The sequence below is a fragment of the Mizuhopecten yessoensis genome, unplaced genomic scaffold (assembly GCF_002113885.1).
Source record: "Mizuhopecten yessoensis strain PY_sf001 unplaced genomic scaffold, ASM211388v2 scaffold3229, whole genome shotgun sequence".
In the NCBI taxonomy this organism is placed as follows: domain Eukaryota; kingdom Metazoa; phylum Mollusca; class Bivalvia; order Pectinida; family Pectinidae; genus Mizuhopecten; species Mizuhopecten yessoensis.
The window spans coordinates 1,899,246-1,925,215 of NW_018404940.1; the positions used below are offsets into that span (position 1 = coordinate 1,899,246).

General features: G+C 36.2%; 1 protein-coding gene across 4 annotated transcripts in view; it reads left to right on the forward strand.

Annotated features, from left to right (window-relative positions):
- The window catches only part of LOC110447164, a 207,253-nt gene that overhangs the window by 156,176 nt on the left and 25,107 nt on the right, over positions 1-25,970 (forward strand). For all 4 annotated transcript variants that reach the window (XM_021492674.1, XM_021492673.1, XM_021492675.1 and 1 more), the window contains one exon: positions 20,710-21,525. In XM_021492674.1, coding sequence (XP_021348349.1) covers positions 20,710-21,525 — 816 coding nt within the window. The remainder of the gene's footprint in view (positions 1-20,709; positions 21,526-25,970) is intronic.

A 25,970-nucleotide genomic window follows, 5' to 3' on the forward strand; every position in this document is an offset into this window, starting at 1 on the left:
ATTTCTCTTTGTTCGTAATATTTTCACATTGTTTCAAAAGGAATTATACAAGAGACCTGGCCTACCTAGAAAACAATTAACAGCAGGGAATTGAGATTTGTTCGAATTGTCAAACCATGTTTTTTTTTAAATTTGCTGTGCAGAATGGTTGAACTGCACATTTCTTAGTTTGTTTGGGGATGGGGGGGGGGACTTAACATCTGGATATAGACTCAGTACAGACGATGATGTCATCATATATATGAGGTCACTCTTGGTTTGTTGCCCAACAATTTGGAAGTTACATCAGTGAAATATGAAGTCTGTCGCACGTTTTATGTGATATATCACACCGAGTTTGAGAACATCTATCATTCTCCCTTTAGTATGTGTCTATTACCTTGTGGGATTGCTTTTTTCGTGTTTATGAGGCGAAAAGTATTTGGTCAGGTGATAATTTGATCATTTGTATGTATATATAATACTTCAGCTTTCAAATTTCATCAGTTTGATTTAAATGAATTTTCTTGTTTTGTTCCAAGAACATCAATAGATCAATATAAGAAGAAAAAAAACTGGGTGAAAAAATCTTTAATCTTCCTCCAAAATAGACTTAGCAAGTAGGATTTATATTTGGCCTAGAGATTTAAATTTAATTATATAAATTTTATCATTTGCATAAATACTATATAAATAGCAATTATATAGGTTCAACACTTCAAAATAGCATACAGCATGCATATGGCAGAAGTTTAATTTTGTGTTTTATAAAAGGGTTTCAATACTTTTAAGTGTATAAACATAATTGACATTCATCTTATCGTAGTTTTAATTTGCGTACAAGGATGATTTGCCTACAGTTCACCTGATTGATTGGACATTCCTTAAGTATGTAAATAAATCAAAACAAACAAGGCTAGATTATCCTCAGTCCCATGTCAAAGTGGAGTGATTATCGGCTGATCATATTGAATGGCCCTGTTTGACAGGATGTACATAATTGATTCTTAATTGAACAATAGCCCCATATGGGGCCTCTCAGTGTGGGATTATAAATGCATTTCAGTGATAATGAGCTGTTAATTAAACAATGGGCCCCAATTGGGCCCTCATATGTTGAGTTATATTGATTGAAGGCCAGTCTTTAGTAACCCACATTCAACACTCATCTGTTAGTTTTTGAGGCCCGTCTAGGGGGTATTTTGTAATGTTAAACTTGAGATATGTATATGTAGGTAGAGATAAGCCCAGGTATGTATATACAGTAGGCCCAGTATATATGGTGTGTGTATTATATGTAGAACAGTCTGGCCCCAAGCTACTCAGCCTTGTGCTAAACAATGAAACACCAGGTCACATGTGAATTTTCTCCGAACAGTATAGGTATATATATATATCTATATCTATGCTGGTATATCTAATGTAGGTAAAGTTGATGTACATGGTGAGATGACTGTCAATCATAGCCTGTTTCCTGTAGGGACAGTCCTAAGGAATGTGACTAGATGCTAGCTGTCAAGACACAGCCAGTCCTGGACCTAGAGTGTATCACAACTATTTATCAAAACAAGGGCTTGTGTCAGAAAAACAGTTTCACTACACCAGACTCTTGAGCAGGACAGTTCAGGACTGTTTCGTTTTAATTTGAAGGCCCCGTGTCAGACGGATGGGGTGTGATTTTTTCGTTGGGATTTTTTTGTATATCTTTGGTGAGGATCGTTGGATTGAGGGTCTTACAGTTTACGGATTGGAAATCAATTACCCTAGACTGTCAAAATGATATGATGTGGATTATTGTGGGGTTTAAGTCTTTATTTCTTTGGAGTTTGTTGTGGAGGGTTATACAGGGTACGATGTCCTGAGTTATGGAATACCCCATACATTTTGTTGGTGGCGGGGCCAGCAATGTGTCCCAAGGACCGAACCCCTGCTGGAGGTAAGTGGTCAATATACTATAATAATGACCTCTGGTCACATTTCATATTAGGACAGCTAGGACTTTCTGGCAATTATAGAGCAAAGTGTTTCTGAAAATATCGGCTTTTAGAATTTTAAATATAAATTGGGATTAAATAAACCTGACATAAAAATCTGACTTATAATAATATAAGTTTTTGTGGTTGTTAAACTTTCTTGGGCAAAATTTAAGCCATCGGACAATTGACAGCTCAAACAATCTATATCAGCAAGATTACTGATAAATCTGTCTGACAATTTTGTTGTTGTCTGAAAATTTTAATACCTCTTTTAAGTTAAGCTAGGAGCAGAACACAACACTATGACAGTAAACCTACTTATATGCACCTGGGATGTAAATAGGGGGGAGGTTAGTCTTTTGCTGAATGCTAACCATGGGGTCGGAATTAATAGTTGTAATATATTTTAACCTAACACATAGACAATCTTATGATATAAAATGAACATATATTGACGGTTACATAATTAACCAAGGGTAGATAATTTGACCTACAAATATCTGTGAAATGTATACCCCTACTAGATCGCATACCTTTACTGACGTATGTGTATACCTTTAAATGTACCCGAATGTACCTATCTTGTCATTTTCTGTCAGGTATGCAATAGATATCCAATCCTCTAAGTGTTTCCCGCTAGTTATGGGATTTTTTGCCCCTCCTAAGTCTTAAAATGTTAATGGTTATAGCAGCTAGCACTTCATCTACAAAAGAAAAAAATCCTTTCTACAATCTTGTGTCTGTGTATACATATCTGTATTGGTGTGTTAAATTACTGTTTCTGCGCGTATGATTACAAAAATTATATGGAACATCAGTTATGTCAACATAGTATACAGGTACGGTAGATATTCTCCAATGATCCAAATTAGATTAAACTTTTTATCCCCCGCTTTCACCGAAACGGGGGATATTAATTTGGGTTTGTTTGTCTGTGTGTCACGCTTTGTTTCCGTGCAATATAACTACAACAAATGTTAACCGATTTTCTTCAAACTTGGTTACAGAGTTAAATGTCTTAAGGGCTCAGCCAAGTCAATGACTAACTTCAGCAGACTTTATTTGGCGGAGTTATGGCCCCTTGCATAAAGAAAAACATCTTTATCTGCCGTTTCTGTTCATTAACTCTCGCAAATATTATCTGATTGTCTTCAAACTTAGTAACAGGGTTCAACGCATTAAGGGCTCGGCCAAGTTTGACAACCGAACTCTATTTGGCAGAGTTATGGCCCCTTGATTAACTAAAAATGTCATTATCTGGAGTTTCCGCTTAATAACTCTAGCAAATATTAGCCAAATTCCTTCAAACTTGATAACAATGTTTGTGTTCCTCTGTCTTTCCACCCATCTCGGGCATTCTTTGGTTTTCGTGTGATAATTGCTGTAGATATTGTTAAGATGTTTCAACCAAATTCCTTATGCACATCCAACTCATGCTAAGTTTGCCAACCGATGGAATTTGTGCACATTGACGGACAATCAATGAGGTCTAGGGCTTTTTTTTTCTTTCTTCAAGTTTCAAGCTATACATTATGTCTCAACAGCACGATACTCACATGTTTAAATCTAACCTCAATAATGTTAACCTACAATATGTAGGTAGTGGGGGATGTATATTCCACGAATTTGCTTGTCCTTTTAGTTATTCATTCCTGTACTGAGATTTATTGATTTTAACAAAACTTTTTCTTTCCTTTATTAAGTATAGGGACTACATCTCCATTGTTTCTTAGATTTGGTTAAATGCTTAGAAATGTCTTTGTTATTTGTTATCTCCCCTGGTGATACGTTTATGTTGTGTTGAGCACCAGTATAAAAGGCCTAGACAGAAACGTATATTTACCTTTATTTACTGAGTAAATTTAGTACGATATTGAGATGATAAAGTCATTAAGTCTAAAACACAGGTGACATTATACTAGCGGATTGTAATCTGATGACAGGTGTACTTACATAAAACATCTTAATTTAGGTTTTCCTGAAGTGTTTGTATTAGAACTGACTATACATATGATTCATTAGATTAAGAACATTCTTAGATGGATAAGTGGGTATTATGGGGATTAAAGAAAAACCTAGCTTGTAATCCTGACTCTTAGAACAAATCTGAAATGTCTTGCAAATTGGCTGTGGACATTTAAAAGAAAACATAGCCTTCTTTTCAGATGTCGTTAAGTCCTGTTGTGTGGTACAAAGGGAGACGAGAGTCCACAATTGTTATGAAATAGTTAAATGTCAACAATTATAATGTATTAACTGAATTTTATCTCACGTTTAGCCTGATTAGGTCTGGAAGTGACCAGAGGGTGTTGTAAAACTGGACATTGTCCACAGATATCTTGGACTTGAACAACACCGATTGAAGGACTTGAGGGTTTGATAAGTTTTAAGTCAATAAAGACATGAGAAGGATACATATGGGTTCAACGTAAACGAACAAGCTTTGACAGGCAAACATTTAAATATTCACATAAATAAACAAATAGGTTTGCATTTTTTTTAGCAAAGCAAACTTTTATATTGCTCACATAATAGACATATATAAATTGACAAAGTTAAAGGAATTTAAATGGCGTAACAGATTTATGTATGAAATTTGAGAAAAATACAGACCATTATTATTTAATTGACCAAATAATCACCAAAGCATTATAGAGTACTATTATTGTGTATTTGTGAAAATATTTATATTAGAAATATTTCATAAATAACATCTTTGCAACGCTTCAGTTTAGCTTTTTAGAGGTCGGAAAAGATAATAAAGCAAGCCTAAAAATAACCCTCTCTTTCACCCCAGTATCAGGAGGTAAAAGAATCTCTCTAAAATTAGTGAAATGTGCACCTCATTTACTGCTAAGCAAAAATGCACCATGGTTAAATGGAGAAAGGCAGTCCCGAATATACTGCTAATTGTTTTCGCAGACCCCATTTCCGGCCCTGTGTGTATTTAACATCAGTTCAGATCTTTTCTGTGTGTGTTAAACTTGCCAGCTGTTTTCACGTTTGTATCACCTTCACTGTGGGCTTTGAACTTTGACCCTGTGTGTAAATTGGTGGTTAAATTACCTGCAGTTGATTATTGTCATAATTTACATAACTATGGACCTGACCAACCAGATGGCACACAAGTTTTTAATTGGTGAACTTTTCACACCTACTTTAAGTCGTTACAGTTAAAAATTAGTTTAATTACAGGTGTTAATGTATCACTTGGACAATCAGTATAATGGAACAGGTGTGTCAATTTTCAGTGTTATTTTCTTCAAAACTGTAATTTCGAAGATGATATTTTTTGATAGATTTGGTGTGGGTGAAAGTATATTATTGGAGAAGAGAATCATCAATGATTTTACCTTGATTGGGTGATTGAACTATTTGAAATTAAGCTGGTCAAACATGTATTAATATATATGCAGTAAAACCTTTTATAAAGATCACCTCTTCACAGTAAATATCTGTCTATAAAGAAAATACCTGTCTGTAAAGGCCACATGATGAAGCTCTTCATAAAGCTCATTTCTATATAATGAGGGTTAATTTAAACCTGTATAAAGGCCGTCAGTGACTGTCTTTGTGCTACATGTTGAACCTCTCTATAAAGGTCTTGTCTGTGAAACGTTAATTTAAACTTGTGTATAAAAGCCACCTGTATCAGTATTAAGACCAGAACCTGTAAATAGAACATGTTAACCTCTATGTAAAGACAACCTGCCCCTACTGTAAGGAAATCATTTTCAGTTCATTAATTAAGATTAAATGCATTTCGTGCCTATCAAAGTTTGAGAACATTTACTACATTGTAATGTCTTTTACAACATAGTGGTGTTGATTGCCCTTGTGACTTCTTGGCTAACCGCTGTGAAATCAACATCTGACCCAGAAATGTCATCAATATATCTCTCTTACCTGTCTAGCCTTCTATAGGGGTCACACCCACTAAGTAGTGGACACACCCTCTAATACCACCCCTGTGGACACTCGGGACAAGTTTGACCACAGAGGCAATACCTACTGAAAGGTAGACAATGTCCAGAATTATAGGGGGTGACTCTATCATTGGTCATTTCCTCTGTGGTAGTACCAAGGGAATGTCCACTACCTATGGTCATTTAGCTGACCACTGGAATCTGTATCTGTCATTGGGGCGGTATTTTTCTCAGATCGTGAGATGCGGGTAGGTTAGGTTTGATGGGGTAGGTGAGGTTTGATCGGTGATTATGATGTGACATTCCCGGGAATAAATCTTTGTGTTGTTTGTTAAACTAAGGTTACGCCTCGTAATGATTTGAGAGATAACGTTTTATGGAAACTTCGACAGATGTTCCGGTGCAATTGTTATATGATACTATGACACTTTATATTTATAAGTCATAGAGGAAATCCTTTTGGCAGTCAGCCAGATTTTTTACATGCATTTAGATGCAAGGCTTATATATCTGCAACAGTTTTTCCTCCCTTTGTTTAGGGGATTTGTCACATTGTTTGAGGAGCATATTCATTATAGAAACAAAGTAATTCAATCAAATATAAATCTGGTTAAATTGATAGAGAAAAACAAGGACAATTTCTTGGTAAATGCGAACATAATAGAAGTTTCCTGTTTCAGAAATCTGTACATTAAATAAAATTTCCGTAAATTTGACACAATATCCTGTCGGCAGGAACACAGAACAAACGGCCACGGAATGTATGTTACGTCACAGCGGAGCATCATTTTCACATCCATAAGGAAATGTTATCTCCTTCGGGCATATACAAACATACAGGAGTTTGTACTGTATGTCAGATAACTGGTCCGGCCAGGATAAAAATGCTGGCCTATAGCGGGAAGGGTGGGATTAGTCTTACTGACCTCTAAAACCACAAGGTTGTTGTAATCTTAACGGAAGCTTTGTCATACGGGCTCATAAGGTGTGATGGTAAACAAGTAACAGTAAACAGGGTATGATACATAGATATACTGTGGTTATATACAGAGACTTATCTATCTCTACACACGATAGCCGAGGTACAGGATAATGTCAATCAGGGTGTTATACAAGAGTTTCTAGATGTTGAAATGAATATCCTGAGTCAGCATCATGCGTCTTTTAAATAGATGTCTTGTGCAGCATGTGTGATTAAAAAAAGATATTCAAGACCATTCAGATTTTATTTTGGCAATTTTAGGCAGGTTTCATTATATAAGGGTTTTGTAAAAGTAAGAACTGAGAAGACCCAAGGTCATGTGGCTTATTTTATTGGGATTGTATTAGGTATGTGTGTCTATAGGAGGCTCAATAGTCTATAGTGGTTAGGACGCTGCAGGGCTCGTGATCGGAGGGTTGTGTGTTTGAGTCAAGGCACTTTGTTGTATCTTTGAGCAAGATACTTTACTCCGCTTGTTCCAGTCTACTCAGCTGTAAATGAGTATGTGGTTGGGCAGTGCTAGAATGGTAGAATGCTAGCTGTGAGCACCGAAATGGCAGCTCCGGCTGTATGCTCCCCAGGGAGTTGAGAAAGATATTGGCTGGTTGCAAAGGCCCTGTAACCATGGATAATAATTTGTGAACCGCTTTGAGACGACCTACGAACTAGGTTGTGATAATGTGGTTTATAAGAACCTCAAAATATTATTTATTATTATTATACAAGGGTTCGCTAAAGTGGTAAATGATAAGAGCTAGCATCATAATTTAATTGATGTCTTTTCACAAAAGTTCGGTCAAAAGTAAATAAAAGGAGTCATATAGCTAATTACTAATGAGACTGCTACATATAGGTTTGTTTAGATTGGTCAACAAAGGGAACAGATGCAATGTAATATTTGTCTATTGGAGATTGTATTGTAAGTACAGGTATCTTTATATAAAATGATCAGTATATACAGGTAAATATCACTCCCATTTACTGACCACATTAGACAGGTGATCATTAGTCAAAATAAAAACTGTAAATTAAATAAGTCACTTTAGACAGGAGATCATTATACACAGGTTTATTGTTGAGGTCTGGGATCATCAATTTGAATTTAATTCCTATTGATATATACTGCATTAGATAGTGGTTAATTTTATATAAAGGGAACATTTTGATTGAAATCAACAGAAGCAGGATTAATGACTGTCAATTAAATGTTAACTATGGGTTGCTGCAAAAGAAGCCTGCAGTTTTAATCAGACGCCCCAGACATTACACATGTAACCTACCTCAGGAGTAATCTACCGAAGCTAAAACTCTCCCGGTAATACCATACCTTTCAATTATTGATCAGATCGAGGAAGTTAACTTATCAAAATATTAATTATTCACACGACCAGGTGAAACAAAACCCGCAAGTATGCGTGGAATCTGGAATGATAAATTTCCCTCCACAATACCCCATGTGGCGCAAGGTGTTGTCATGTTGTTGTAAATGATCATGTGACCAAGCTGTGTCCAGGTGAAAATCAGCCACTGCAGCTGCCGTTCAATAATACAAATATGTCTGGTATGCGGTGACGATCAATATATCGGAGATATAAACAACAGATGAAACACCTTTTATAGAAGATAAAGGCTGGGACGACCAGTCATGCCTGACCGACCCTAATACAAACAAGACCAGCTAACACTTCTATACACCAAAGGCTTTAACTCCCCCCAGGGAAGTTCCAGCTCTCTGAACTGGTGTTTTGGACTTCACCTATCGAAAAAATGACCACAGGATATATACAGAAAGCTAGGCAGCTTGCCTGGTGATTTTACGCCTGACAAAGTGGAATGGATTAGCTCTGTGTGTTGTGAATCATTCATAGATATTGTCCAGTTATTATAGTGGTTGGTCAAGAAGTGGGTGTTTGTGGTTCAGGACAATTAGTGATCTTTGGACATTTACTGTCTTGCCATGTTTGTAGTTAATACTCCAGCCAGCTTTTAATGATTTCAGGATTTCTGGACTATGCTGTGATTTTTCATAATTGACGATTTGGAAAATCGCAAATCAGAGTTGGAAGATATATTCGTGCAGGATAAGTTCAAATTCGTTTATGACATTCACCAAGCTTTGTGGTTTATTGGACAAGTTTAACTTCTGCCTTGGACACCTATGATTCCATATTTTATTTATAGAAATATATGTCGAATGACATCATGGATTTTGATTGTCCTGTAATTTATTCACGTCATTAATAGTTATAGTCTTAAAGTGTATTGACTGTGCTATAGGCACTTGCATCCTGGCAGAATATATAACTACCCTGTTACTGATACATCAGCTCAATGGACAGTGCACATGATGTTTGGAGTCCAATCTATAACTTACCTGTCCCTAATGAAGTAGACACAGCCCAGGTGTAGAAGGGCATCGGAAAATCGAGGATTATTTTTTGTCCAAAGTAATGTTTACAGATCGTGATGGTACATCATCACAGGTGAGTTATGTGTTGTGTGTTTAGAGTAGGTACTGGTGTAGGGGAAATGTACGCAGACCAGGCGTAGGTACTGGTGTATGGGAAATGTACGCAGACCAGGCATAGGTACTGGTGTAGGGGAAATGTACGCAGACCAAGAATAGGTACTGGTGTAGGGGAAATGTACGCAGACCAAGCGTAGGTACTGGTGTAGGGGAAATGTACGTAGACCAGGCGTAGGTACTGGTGTAGGGGAAATGTATGCAGACCAGGTGTAGGTACTGGTGTAGGGGAAATGTAGGCAGACCAGGCATAGGTACTGGTGTAGGGGAAATGTACGCAGACCAATGGTAGGTAATGGTGTAGGGGAAATGTACGTAGACCAAGCGTAGGTACTGGTGTAGTGGGAATGTACGCAGACCAGGCGTAGGTACTGGTGTAGGTGAAATGTACGCAGACCAGGCGTAGGTACTGGTATAGGGGAAATGTATGCAGACCAGGAGTAGGTACTGGGGTAGGGGAAATGTACGCAGACCAAGAATACGTACTGGTGTAGGGGAAATGTACGCAGAGCAAGCGTAGGTACTGGTGTAGGGGAAATGTATGCAGACCAGGCGTAGGTACTGGTGTAGGGGAAACGTACGCAGACCAAGCGTAGGTACTGGTGTAGTGGGAATGTACGCAGACCAGGCGTAGGTACTGGTGTAGGGGAAATGTATGCAGACCAGGAGTAGGTACTGGTGTAGGGGAAATGTACGCAGACCAAGCGTAGGTACTGATGTAGGGGAAATGTATGCAGACCAAGCGTAGGTACTGGTGTAGGGGAAATGTACGCAGACCAAGCGTAGGTACTGGTGTAGGGAAAATGTACGCAGACCAGGACATTATAAGCTGTCCGACAACAATGCCTTGCAATCTTGCCTCCAAGGAATTACTTTTCAGGAAAAATCTGAACATTTTCCATCATCTGTGTTCCAAAACATTTCTGCCATGAACCATACATGGACACACACACACAATCTATTATAAAACTGTCTATAAGGAATACCTCAATATATTCAACAAGCTGCTGATGAGTACAAACGTCTTTATAAATATCTGTCTATGAAAGGAACATGTCTTAAATTATAACCCTCTATATTGTATTCTGTCTGTGAATTTATCTGTCTATAAAAAAACTACTCTATAGAGTAGTTTATAGACAGGTAAATTCACAGACAAAATTCAATATAGAGGGTTATAATTATAATCATACATACCACCTGTGTATAAAAGATACCTGTCTACAAAGGACACTTTGCATTAAGGACTTACATCTCATAGGAATATCTATACTGGTTTTAAATCTGTCTATGTCATGTGCTTGTACTAGCCTTTCTATAGCGTTTTAAAAAGGACCCTTTCCTAAATATATTGGTTTGATGCTATTTGATTGTAATTGGTGTTCTTTTTTACTCATTCAACCCTGAAGACACATTTGAACTCTTCCAATCCAAAAGATGGAATAGTTCATTATGTAATTTCAGGGATGAATGAGTGAATTGGTTCCATTTTTTTCCATTAAAAGGTTGGTCTTTGCACTTTTCATAGGTCTTAACATTTTGTATGAAATATATCAATCATATTGTTATGACAGAAATGATAAATTTCGATAATGTCTCATTGACAATCAATTTTAACAGGGTCACTGTGACCTCAATTGGCCTGCCAGTGTCAGTTGCAATCAATGACATAAATCTGCCGCCTACCTCGTTAATCTGATCGGTCAATTAATCACTGAATTTCTAAAATATCAATGAATCCATGAATATGCTGATGAGAGGTATAAAGAAATGTTAAACACGGTTTGTGTGGTCCGCATAGCAAAACCTGCTCAGCAAGATCATATTCGTGTGGAATGCAAGTCAACAATTTCATAGAATTACAAAGGCCTATGACACTACCACAATTAAGACGTTTATTTCTTTGCTCTGTATAAAATATCTGTAGAAATGTTTGGCTCATGTAAAAATTAAATGAGATAAATAATGACGAAAGGGAGGTATTTGTATTAAGTTACGGTGAAATAGTCTATAACCTTCAACCCAGTCACTTTAGTAGAAAACTATCTTGAAATTCTAGGCAATTATTTATCCTTGAAGAGAATATTTCTAGTACATAGACATGATAAAACCTGCCCCCATATCTTGACATGATATCAGCCATTAATTGTAAGGAAAGTTGTGATTGATAACAAAATCTTTTATCATATGATATCATTTACTTCACGGAAAAGGGGACAAAAAGTCGGCACGCTTCACAGATGAGTAACATTCTGTGGTTTTACAGACCTTAGTTCTACTTCTTGTGGTATATATATCGGACCAGAAATAAAATTATACGCAATGATTGAGCAAAAAAATAACTTGTATCTGATATTGGAATCGTGTCTGTGTTTGTTTATTTCCGAACCACATGTATAACATGTATATTCATGACTTGAGTAAATTTTAAGACGCTTTTATGGTGTTTGATTGCAATCTCCAGGAAATGTAGAAGCAGTGCTTTAGATTAAATTGAATGATCAAGATATAGGATAGGTGTAATGCACTGTTTGGGCACCTGTCGTGATCTGCTTTTTGATTAAAAACTTGCATACTATTCAGTCTGAAACTTGTGATGAGCATAAATGTGTTTTAAGCTAGCACAGTCAGACTATGAGATGAAGATGGTTATTATGAATATTTGATAGATGTAAATTGTTTAGAGTGGTTCACTTTCTTTGAGGAAATAAAGTTTGCCTTGTTNCCCCCCCCCCCCCCTCCCTCCCTCCTCCTGTCTTTCATTTTAGAATCCCTTCTAGAAAATGTGCCCATTGCCTATATGAAGATGGCAAAAAATGCTGATCTCGTTCAAACATTATCTAGGTTATTTCTGCTGTTGTCAGCTTGCTTTCGCTCATAATATACTCACCTCCTCAGCTACAGGTATCAAGATTATGGGTTTAAAACCTAGTCAGGTCATTTGCTAAGACGAGATATGTACTTGGAGATAAGATACGCTACAATGGAAACAATTTACCATAGATATATGGGCAAATTTGAAACCACAGGAGACAAGTTTTTGTTATTTCTTTCAGCTAATGTGCTGTGGTTTGGAACTAATATGATAACTGCTATTTGAGAGAATAACCGTTTCTCTTTGGCAATGAAACAATACTTGTACGGGAAGCTCAGCAATATGGGAATTAAAAAAGAAGGACATAATTAAGAAACTTAAAACAGGAACTTAGTATTACATCTGATTGGAATTTTTACAGATCAGATAGTTTAGAAAAAGAATTGACAGATTTGGCTTTACAGTAATGCTGAAAAAACAGGTAGTCCAATGGAAGTGTTTTGAGATTACTTAAAAAATTTCAAGAACCATGACAAAACCACAAAAAAGTTTAAGTAGGTTACGTCAATGTTAAAACTAGATACACAAGAAACTATTGCAAACATATGAAGTTTGCAGGCACAGCCTACCCTATAAAGCTGATGAAGTTTGCAGGCACAGCCCACCCTATGAAGCTGATGATAAAAGTCTAGTGTTTTTGTCTTTGACTTGAAATGTTTAGTCTAGAAAACAAAACGCCTAAACTATTTCTTTGTTGTATTTTTGAGATGCAGAACCCAATAGGGGTAGTACTTGCATATCAGTTAAACATGTCGGAATGTTTAGTCTCAAAAAACTCCAACTTTTTTTGGTGTGTGCATGTATGTGTTACTTCCTGTTTCCAAGCAGTAAGGAAAGTTTGAAATGTTAGAGGAAAAAGTGAACTTGAAAATATCCCTAAAAATAACATCTTCTGACTTTATTTTTGCTACATCTGTAATTTTGGTATTGGCAAATGCAGTCCAGGGTTATCTTCCCCTTACCAGAGGGATGTCAGTTTCTTTTTTGAGTGAAAAGCTACACCTGTGCTTGGCAGGAAACAGGGAATCATTTTCTGCCATAGTTAGATGATGTTCCTTTCATTTTATTGGCCATAACTCTTAAACAAATTGCATGTACACAAGGTATCTGTTTTGTGTGGTGTACTGAAAATTGATCGATTGCTACACCATCTGTGTCCTTTTCATTTGCATTAGTTTGTTCTTTTATACCTTCATACAGGTTGGTGTAGAATGTGTTTCTTAGGTTAAATTTATGGTAATCTTTTATTGATTTAAAATCAATCACTTCATGAAATGAAGATTTTCTTTGATGCCAAGAGATTTGTTACAAAGTCACCTACTGTTATACTTCATCTGAAGGAGATATAAAGATGACAGAGGGATCAGACACATTGTAGGTTTGTTGCACTTTGAGCATGTGCAGGTTTTAAGGTCTTTTACACTTTCACCCTTGAAATGTAGTACAGAAGAGTTTGACAGCAACCATTGACAGAACAACAGGCAAAGTGTCTATCTCAAGGTAAAAGGATATCCTGCACTGATTGGGGCATAATTACAGTGGGGGGGATTTTGTTTTAACAAGAGGCTAAATAGGGGATGGAGACAGAGACCAAGAGAGGAGAGGGCATAACAAAAAAAGGAAGAATAGGGTTCAAGATATTCACTAAATGAGAAAGAATAATTAACAAATTATTACATGTTAATTAAAAGGTTTTGTTAACTGTTTTATTTTAAAATAATTATGTATAACAGGTAAAATTTTATGTATATTTATTAGGTCTGTAACTGAGCCAGTGTAGTTGTGAATAGTTTGACCTATTTACTTGATATAGGGGTCTGAATTCTATTAACTGTTATCTATTCCAATCCTTTACCTGTCATTACATACACTAAATTAGCCATGTGGTGTCCTGTTTCGTATAATTGAAATTCCACAGCTTATCAACACCTATTTTAAAATTGATTATATCAGTTGAAATATTTCGTATAAAAAGAGATTTTCGGTTAAGATTTGTTTATAAATGAACGTGGTGTGTTTAATTCATAATTAAATATATCAAACTATATTTTGGCACAGTTATGCTGATCAATCAAATGAATATGGCATGACTTCATTAAATAAGTATTTTGGTTGTTCTTTAAACATTGTATGGGGGTTGAAAGGAATCTGAGGTAAGGATTTTCCCAAACCACTTGTAAATATTTGAGGCCAAATTGATCCATTATCAGTGTAAGCCTAAATTACCTTCCTACAGACCCGACACCATTTGTCTCCAGGGGGATAATTTTAACAGTATGTGACGAAATTTAAATTTGTATTAAAAAGGAAATGATGTCAAATATTTGTGTCGCGTGTTGGCCCTTTGTGTATGCAAACACCGGCTAGCATTACCTCTTTGTAACAGTTGAGATATGAGTTAGGTCATCTTTGCCAAATTTGGCGGTTGTTCAAAATTGTATTGTGTTTCTCACAAAGAAATCTTGCATTATTGATAAACTGGGCATTCTTATAAGCTGTTGTTCGTCATTGAAGGATTAGAAATGTTATGACGATCTTTAAATAGCCTTCTACAGTGACTGTTCCAGCCCTCCAACCAGTTGTATGTGGACTTTTAAGGAAGTGTGACGGTTTACCTGTGAAACAGTCACATGGTGTTTTACATATTTCATTCACCTGTGGAATGTTTAGATTTTTCCGTACGTTGATCGTTGAAAATGTGAGGAGAGAAGTAAAAGTGTCTTGTGATGATTATTGATTTCTGGTAGGTATTAATTTCTTGCATTTTTGTATTTAAATGTATAAATTTCTGTCAACTAATATTTCAGTTCCGGCTGCCATGTCCTTTAGTGGAAGGATTTGGCTGTAAGCTTAATGTTATGAAGTAAAATTATATGTAAAAGTCTATTGGCCACATGAGTTTGAACTTTCATAATGATTGGAGTAGCTCCAGGCTGTATTTTGACCGGAAATACATCTTGGTCTCACCTTCCATAGGTATGGATGATAAGGTCACATAGGGTCAGCTTTTCTTTACCAGGAATGTTTCCTAATTCTTAACCTATAGAGGGAAATTCAACCCTGCTTATAAAACGTCCTGTAAAATGACGGACAAATCTTGTCTTATTCTTTTCACTTCAATTATTTTGTGACATGTCATGAGAGTACAGAATAAAATAAAGAAATTTGGAGTTTTATAAATACTTGTACATCCCTCTTGAAATTGAAGTCCAATTTCAAAAGATGATATGGGAAAAAATATCAATATTTGTTGTTGGCACCTGGTAGTGGTTAAGAATAATTAAGTAGTCTTTTGCATGATTGAACTAATTCAAGATTATTTTACACAGAAACCCATCCACACAATACAGGGAGACGAATTGATTTTATCAAAATGTCACTAGATGCTGACAATATGGCTATTGTGTTTATTGTAAACTCGGATATGCAGGGGAATTATAAATGCATATTGATTTTAATATTTCACATGGGTGTGGACCAAGGAGCAACACTGTGTCCATTGTTATTTGTTTAACATCGCTAAAGGGCTACTCCGTGCTCAGCATTACTGTACGTTGTAAACAAATACGTTTACTTTGTACATATAAGCTATTATTACAAAGAAGTCCTTTTATGTGTTATAACAACATTTTTGTCTCAAAGGATTCTGAAAACCTAGAAAAGGGTGGAACCATGGAGGTCATTTGGGCAGATATGATTTTTTCGTAAAGATTAAAAAGTTGTTGTGACCATGCAGCCAATATCTTGAAGACAATATCTTAATTATTTCAGTTCGTGATCTGTTGATGTTTATAGATTTAAGTTTGATTGGTGAGAATTTAAGCTGATTGACTGTACAATAATATTTATTCAAGGAAGTCAGCTACTCATTGTACAGTGGCGATGTTATTTATAATTAATATGAAGCGAAGTCAAACAGGAAGAATTTGTTGGTGACACATTGCATGTTTCCTATTCCAAGTAAGTGATTCAGACATTTAGCAGACAATGGACAAACAGTACATGATGGATGGTTCCTAAGGTCTGTTGCATTGTATTGTTTCGTGGTACATGTTGGTACTGCTTAATACTTCAGAAATGTTATAAGGACCCTGTTTCCTGAGATACGTTTATTATTTATATGATGTGTGGGATCACTGATTGACTATAGGACTTGGTCTCTCACGGTGGAGATGTAGGTCATCGGAAATACATTGAGGGAAACACGATCTTGTTGTCGTAATAGAACAAAGATTTACTTTAGTTGATAAGCCTGGGCTGAGTGTTGAAGATTTTCTGTCTATTGCCGTTTCCTGTGGGTTGTATATGATCCCTCAAAGTCCTGACAACGCTTTTGAATTAATTGTGATGTAACAGAGGGGAAGGTGGTAATCTGGAATGCTAATTTTGTGTACTCAGTACTGAAACTCAGAGTACACAATTTAGCAGAAATCTGATAAAAGTGGATTTTGTTTCTAAATATTCTATAATTCTATTCATGCCCATAGATTTTTTTACTACATTTTCTATAATTCTATTCATGCTCAAGTATTCAGCATAAAATATAGAAATTATTTCAGAATGGACTTCCCCAAACAGGCATTTACGATATAAATAACATTATTTATAATATTTTGTATAGTGAATCCAAAGCTAAATTTCCCTAGAATATAGTTAAGACAGACTTCAGTGGCATATTGTTAAATATTTAAAAACCAAATCTTTTTCTTATTTTCATTAATAATAAAATTTTAAGAAACTTTCATTTCACTGAAGTTGAGGTTAACGTTATAAAAATTGCTTTTTGTTACTAACAGGGAAAACAATAAATAGATATAAATGCCAGCTTGTCCATGGATTTATGGGCTTTGGCTGGTGGTCTTGAAATGGTAGGATTTCGTTTTCCTCTCTGGAGGTATGATGGTAACTTAACGTAGTGTGTTTTACAGACGTAGAAAGGTAAATAATTGGTACAGTTCCAACACAGGAAGATGGCTTTGAGATCTTTTGCTGGAAAGTTTCTAAAAGAACAGATTTATTGCTAGAGGTAATTTTGGAGTAATTATCTGTATGATTGTTGCTTCTTAAAATAGGAACTTCGCAGTTCTGAGGTTATAAATATATCTCACCTGCACTGGACTGTGTGTCATTCTCAGACAGGTAAGACGTACCAGGTACGAATAGTACCTATTTGTTGATTTATATCTTTAGAAGTAGAGAATCGAAACCAGATGGAAACAACCAAAACTATTCCAACTTCATCCAAGTATATTTGCGTGTGATGAGAGAAAGTCGTTTTCGATTTCAACCTGGGAATATCACAGTCATAGGGCGATATGAATTTATAGGTGTTGGTTCCTTAGTGACATAGACCATCGAAATCAATGCCAAGTTTTCACTGTTTTTATGGTTTTGGCTGGTGGTCTTGAAATGGTAGGATTTCGTTTTCCTCTCTGGAGGTATGATGGTAACTTAACGTAGTGTGTTTTACAGCCGTAGAAAGGTAAATAATTGGTACAGTTCCAACACAGAAAAATGGCTTTGAGATCTTTCGCTGGAAAGTTTCTAAAATAACAGATTTATTGCTAGAGGTAATTTTGGAGTAATTATCTAATTGATTGTTGCTTCTTAAAATAGGAACTTTGCAGTTCTGAGGTTATAATATATATCTCACCAACACTGGACTGTGTGTCATTCTCAGACAGGTAAGACGTACCAGGTACGAATAGTACCTATTTGTTGATTTATATCGTTAGAAGTAGTAAACTTACAAGCACTTTGTGGTTGTAGGACAAGTATGTTTAGTATACCTTCGAGACTGACCTAATTTCTTCTGGCGAATACATACTTCAGTTGGCTTTTAATGACCAAGTGGGTCAAATTTCTCCTATATTTTTTTCTCCATGGTTCTGAACATATGGTAAGTTATGTTTATAAAACACTAGCTGAATACCACCTTATCCTGTTGACTTAAAGGATATATCAGTCTAAAGTCGGCTATTTCAATACCTGCCTGGGAATGCTATACTTGCTTGTTGTAACACCTTTGGAATTCACTGATTGTTTAATCAAACTTGTCAACATTGTAAAGTATTATATATTGTAAATGAGGCTTGATTGATAATAGGCATTAGTAAGACAGATGAATCGTTCGTTAGACCGAAATTCTTGACGTTTCATTGTGGAATACATTGCGTGACAAACTGTCACTATATATATACACATGAATGTTCTATTGACTCCTCGAGAAATGAATTTCATTAATTATTCAAAAATTCATTTCCGGTGGTCAGAATATCATACCATTAGCTGGATGGAATGCAAGTACCTTGTGAATTTAATTAGAAAGTCATTAAATTGCATTCATTTGTATGACATCATTTTGCGAAATATTTGTATCTTTAAAATTGCAAAGATATTTATAAACAAAAACAAAAGATCTTTTCTACCGAGGATGAGCTCATGCTGAACTGCTAGACAACTGTGAACAATCTCAGGTGTGTTGGAGTAAGCATGGTTTTTACGGGACTGTATGACGTAGCTACATGTCTATCATCAGACACTTATAAGTAACCACTGATGTCATCAGCTGTCACTATTGTCACTGAACAACATAAAAGTGACTGTTTGATTTCTCTACTTTCTGTTTGCCTGTAAAATGACCAGTCTTGTGTAACTTACCTGCGTATGTACGTCTCTCTCAGTAACTGGATAATGACATCATCAAGCTTAGGTAGGATTGTATTTTTAGACATTTGCTGTTTGGAGATTTCCGTGTTTTATTTGATACATAAAGCATGTGTTTTATTATTACAGTGTTATTGTTGAGATCTACAGATTTAGATTTACGCCAGTGAGCCACATTGTTTATATGTGGGATATGTTTATTGTAAATATCCCTAACTTTTATACATCTTTATTATAAACATCTTTGTGTGATATTGTCTGGATTAATTTTGCCTGGCTTTGGTCAACAGTATGATTGGAATACTAATACGGTAATACATATATTGGACTCTTGGGACGGATTTCCGCAGTTTGGATCATCATTGCCCTAATTATTGATTAATCAAACATCTTTATGAGCAGTAGATTTATAGGTCCTTAATTGTTCCATAGAAAATTTAATTTCACCTGATCAATACATTTTGTTGAAAACAGAAGTGTTTGACCATATATTTGTAGCTCTACTTTCTTTTGAGATTTTTTGGCACATATTTGGAATATTAACTTGATTGGAAAAATTAAAAGCCTAACTGATTAAAATTTCATGATTTTTGTGGTGTTTTTTTGCTATGCAATATTTACAATTACACGATTCTGAACTAGGAAAATGTTAACAAATATTTGTTCTAGATGAAAGTGCTTAAGATAGTTGATTGGCATGATGTGTCCGATATTGATAAAAGGAATAAGTATGACTCAAGTTTCTCCAATATTGTCTCTTGCGCAGTCATCAGCCACTTCTAATAAGTTACAGAGTGTGAAATCCTATAACCTCATCAGGACGAAATCTCCCTCCAAAATGAGCAACAGTGTCAGTCGTCTCACAAAACACTGACTCATGCCAAGTCATTAAAGGACAATCCACGTGAAATTGTCGCCAAATTGTGTTTCTCGTTCCGATTGCCGGAGGTGTAACAAATTGGTGATTAAGGGGAGTCGAGCGACCATGTCAGGATCTCTATCAAATATTTTGACTGATGTGATTGAGACAGAATAAAAAAAACTCTTCCGGAATTTACATTTACGGAAGAATAATGTGTCAGTCTTCTTCCTATTACAACCGCTGTCTCCAGGGTATAAGATTACCGAAACCTAATCCCACAGTGTTATCTGAGGAAACTGTAGTCATAGATTTATTTTTTGGAAGGAAATTAGATTTTTACTTTCTGATTAAAATAATAGAAAGCATGACTGATTCTCCTGAAGAATTTGTTCTATGTAGTGAATTATGTGTGTGATGGATTGGCTTAAATGGAACAGTCACACTTGAGATTTTACAGGTTATGCCTCTGGTAGTGAATTTAGAGTCTAATGATATAAGGGAGGTAACTCTTGCTGTCTTCTTTACAAAGATGTGTGAAGGCTGCTGTGACTTCTAGGCCTCTGCGCCAACCTCTTAGAAACAGAGACTAGGTCCTTGACATTTGATGTATCATTGCTACTTTGCCAAAAAAGTTTGACAATGCTGTCCATAGAAAAAGCTAGAATATCTTATAATTAATGTTGGTTTGTTGTCATTTCTAACCCTTAAACCCCTATGTAACCTTAGTAAACTCTACCATGCATTGATATGGATGAGTCCATTATGGTCTGAGTGGTGAAAGGGCTAAAGCTGTATTTGGTTATTAAAAAACAACATTTTTACAATGCTTTGTGTTGATGAAAATAACTTTTTTATCAATATAATTGTGATTTGTATATAAAACCTTTTGTTTACCTGTGATTCTCTTGTGTACTTGCAGCTCTGGAGGGTCCCTGTCCGGTAGCAGTCTGGATTATGCAAATACTGGGTACAGGCGTCCTCCACCCCCACCCCCAGTGGAGGATGACAAACCCCCTGCCCTGCCCCCAAGGAACTACCGCAACGCCTCTACAAGTCAGCTGGACACCAATAGTCATGGGTCACGAACTGGTGGGTACTTGGAACCACTGCAGCGTGGTGCTCCAGAGACACAGGTGCGGAAACCCAGGGAAAGTTCTCCGGACATGTATGCTCAGCAACTCCGGATACAGTACCGGAGATATTCTGAACAGAACTTAAAACCAACATCAATGAGTGTTGTTTCCTCGCGACCCGTAACACACTGTTCACAGTCACAAAAACGGTCGTCATTGGAGCCGCAGGAAGCCACTCTCCCGACAACAATGTCATCAATAGTGTCGTCAACAGGTGGCATGCCACCACATCAAATGTCTTATGCCACAACCACTAATCATATACTTACATCACAGGCTCCATCAGCCAATCAAACAATGACAAATAGTCATGCAAGTCCTGTGCTACAGTCGTCACCAAGGTCATCAGTGTCCCACATATCGACCCCGGTGTCCTTGGCCCTACATGTGACCCCTTCAAAAGACAATGCCAATCTCCCCCAAACAGCTTCTAGTCAAAATTACTCTCCACCAATGCAACTATGTAGTCCAGAATTGCCACCGCCTCCTACGCCTATCAAAAATCCAGAGGACTTGGCGGCCATTCAAGACCTTGACCTTCCGGCACCACCACCAGAGGTCATGACACCCTCCGGTGAATCTTCACTTGAAGGAGATGACAGGTAAGTCGATTTTCACCAATTAAGGCCAGTGAAACATATTGACATGTGACCTATTACATTATGTTTTACTTTTTTTGTGCCGCCACCAATTAACCTAGGCAAATTCTTGGTATTTTGGGTAAGAGTATAAGTTCTATATATTATATTCTTTGTAATAATTTTCAAAATTTAAATTATTTTGCCTACATTTAATTTGCAACTTTTGGAGAATGCAATAGGGAACAGATCAGGTTTTTTTTGGCCTAAATCATTATTATCAGTAGTAGCCGATCATTTGTAATACATGACACAAATGTACACAGTTATTATATTGACAGCCCATCTGACCACTGTAAACAGTTATTACACTGACAGCCCATCTGACCACTGTACACAGTTATTATACTGATAGCCCATCTGGCCACTGTACACAGTTATTACACTGACAGCCCATCTGACCACTGTACACAGTTATTGCACTGACAGCCCATCTGACCACTGTAAACAGTTATTATACTGACAGACCATCTGACCACTGTACACAGTTATTATACAGACAGCCCATCTGACCACTGTCCACAGTTATTATACTGACAGCCCATATGACCACTGTACACAGTTATTGCACTGACAGCCCATCTGACCACTGTAAACAGTTATTATACTGACAGCCCATCTGACCACTGTACACAGTTATTACACTGACAGCCCATTCTCAAAACTTGACACCACAACAAAAAAAATTCATCTGCAAAAATCTACATCATACCTGAGACACTAAAACAAATTACAAAACACAGGACTCCATGTATTCAAATATAGCCAACCTGTATCAGGGACCACCTTTAGGAAGTCAAAAGAGTGGCCTTTCTACATAGGTTCATTTATCTTGAAAAAAACTGTTATAGAGAGTTTAACCCTTTAACCCCTATGTAACGTTAGTAGACTCTACCATGCATTGATATGGATGAGTCCATTATGGTCTACAGTGGTGAAAGGGTTAAAAGTGGTCTTTTAATAGAGATTCAATTCACAAGGAAATCACAGTAAATTGGGACAATATGATGGTCTCTTTACACAGGTGGTCTATTTACACAGGTAATCTCATAATAGAGGTGCTCTTTAGAGCATATTTTACTGTTTGATAGGCAAGGTTCTATTGTATTCAGTGGTCGTGGTTCCTCTGACCTCTCTGTACTAAGGGAATGCTATCAATCGCCTTTCATCAGTGCAATGAAGATAGCTTGGAAGCCAGACCTTTATTGTATATATAATCTGCAGAAATTCTATTATGAAATTTTCTTAAGATTTACTTGCACTTCAAACAAAGCGTTTCCTCTCGGAGCGGTAATAGCTGATAATTGTGTAACGTTAGCGTGCAGTGTCTGGGCGTGTGTGTGTTTTGAGATGCTGCAGTGTGTTTAAGTTATATAACAGATAAAGCCATTCACATCATGCCCCATCTGCATCGACAGTCAAGACTGCACCGATAGTTTTATTGGAAATATAAATTTGATAATTCAGGAACTTAAAATAGCTTTGTCTTGAAACTGAAGCCTTTCATGCACGAATGAAAATTTCAAAATGTTGGGCCATGTGGATTTTGTGAATATTTGTTTGATATTCAAAACATGTTTTATTGCGGGAAAATTGTTTTATTATTATGACAGTGTATCGGTTGTAAGATCTTGTTGTCATGGTGATTTCTAATTTCCATAGTAACACTTAGTAGTCAATTCTGTGGAGCAAGTTGGTATATGTAGCATTCTATAGCAACTGTTACAAAGATTTTCCATTCTGATTTGAAATCTGTGAAATCTACAAAGTCTTAATTATTGCTTGTTCAGCTTTCACTGACGATAATCCTGAATACAGAGTAAAGCAAGCTTATACATTTAACGAGATTTAAGATATATTATTTGTCTTGTGCAGTTTGGTTGGTTTTTATTTTAATTTCGGTAGTTTTGTTTTTAACACCATCGGTGTCCTCACTGAGGTTTAAGATCGGTGGTTGATGTGAGTGTACAGCCAGTTGAAGGTCCACATGATGTAATGTTGACTAATATATCTGCCAAAAAAAATAGCCACTTCCAAATTGAAGCAGGCAAACAGTCTTTTAAACAAAACACTGATATGGCAAATTTCATGTTTTTATTTAAACTATGAAACATAGGTAAATCTAGTGTATGCAATGATTATAAGTCAGCGACACGGTAAACAGTTGAATCACTGTCAATGGAATTTTCCTCCTTGAGTAGGGGCTAAACAGAATCGTTTTATGCCAGTAAGGTTACTTTTCAAGATTTCCTATCAAAAGATTAAATTGACCAATCAGATTAGAGATGAAATAGATAGTTAGTAATGTCATGTTAGCATTGGCAAACGGCCAAAATTATTTAAGTACACATTAACATACATCAGTTGTATTTCTAAAATTTGGTGGCAAGATATTATTTGTGTAAGGGGAGATAATCTTTCGATCGTTCATATTTCGTGTTTACATTAAAAAGGTAATTGCAGGCAGATGAGCTGTAAAAGTTTGTAGACAACTTTGCTTCCACTTCAATCAAGGGGAGATAACTCATGAGAAAAATATTTAAGATTGAGGTCACCATTAGAAAAGGGGAGATAAGAATTGTTTAGATTGACATCTCTGTATTTTTCTCTCTACACTAAATCAGCGTAGTCCCTGCTCTGTAGTGTAAAACTGCCTGGTTTCCCTCAGTGTTAAGAGAGTATATAAGATAATGCCTACATACATAACATTATTAAACCCCCCATCATTTGTTTACAAATCACCCCCAATTACGAAATGGCACCCTCATTTAGATACCACTTCACAGATAAATGGCCTGATATTCCCGCAGATTTATGGAAGGTACAATCTCCTGTGACGATGACTCCTATTTTTGTTTAGAGGAGTCTGGTTCTGAGTTGAACAGACTTTAAATGTCTTTGTTACATTCTGTCCATTACAGGGGCTGATTATTTTCTGAGTACCTAAGTCTTGTATAACGAGGGTCATTGTTAGGATGTTCAACAAAACACAATCGGGGGTTGATCGACAGATAACTGATTTTCAATTGTAACCAGGGACTATAAACTGCTTACCTACATTCCGATGCAATAACAGGACTACACAAGACCTGGGGAAAGCATTTCTGTAAATGTGACCGTGAGTTTTGATGGAAATTTTGACTCAACATATTTCAGGAAGGGCAGAGTATCTCGGATGTTCAGTTGGATTGTGGATGTGAATTCGGATAATCTACCTGGATTTTGGATGTTAGTTTGGTCAAAGTGATTTTGATAAAGTTTGAATTTAAGCAGAAATATTCTTTCAGGATAGCTATTGTTAAAGCGCTTAAGAGTGGCTTATGTTAGCTAGATAGGGCGCTATATCAAATGTTGTATATTATTATTGTGAAGCACTGTTGGTAGAGGATTTGGTACAGTATATATACATGTATTTGTTTAAATTTTTATGTTCTCTCAAATGTTTGTTGTAGAATTCAGCCCAATTTCTTGTGTTCTATTTTTGAAATGGCAACAATTGAGACTAGAAGATTGTTCAAACTGTCAACAGAACTTGGTTATATGATCAATATCAATAGATGTAATGATTGTGTAATTCAATAGTCCCAAGTCTGTTGATTTTAGACCGATTATTTTTGCCATTTATTTGGGTACAGTGATAAGGTGTTGTAAGTCGAGGAATTTAGAAACTAAATTGACAACTAATGGATTTCTTTAAGATTACTAATTAGGTTTGTCTTTAACATCTCAATCACTGGAGAGTTTACAGGTGTCAAAAGTCTGCTGCTATGTATCCGCTAGCTTTGATTGGAATTGTTTCAAGATTTGTGAGTTTTGTGGAATTCCAGTTACTGGAAGATGTTAATTTAATTGTGTACAAGGATTGTATTAACAAATCTGCTGTTGGTTGAGGATTTTATCCAAATATGTACAGCTGAATCATTTCAGATTTATCTGATATCTGTGACACAAATTAATTTTTCATGATAAAACAAAAGTATTTTTTTCTCTAGAACACTTACGCATTGTAATGTTGTTTCAAAAGAATTTTCCTAGATATTCTTTTGCTGGTCTAATACAATTGCACAATTTCTTCAGGTGATAGTGAGAGCAACATGAAATACGTGGAGCTCTTTTCACACCTACTGATGCTGGAAAATACCATGGATACAAAAATATGTGAAAAGTTAATTTGGGACGTAATGGTTTTCAATGTCAGTTTATTCGCTCGTTAGGATTTTAACTGTAGATATCCAAAGTGTTTCGTCTGGTGATTTGTGGATCAATATGACTGAAGTGGGGATTATAGATAGTGTGATTTCGACTCTTAATGATAAAGACTAGCACAGGTTTGGATAGAATATGTTCTTGTTGTGGATGGATGGAGTAAAAAACAGTTTGATAAAGTGTTTGTTTTTCAAGGTTGTTTG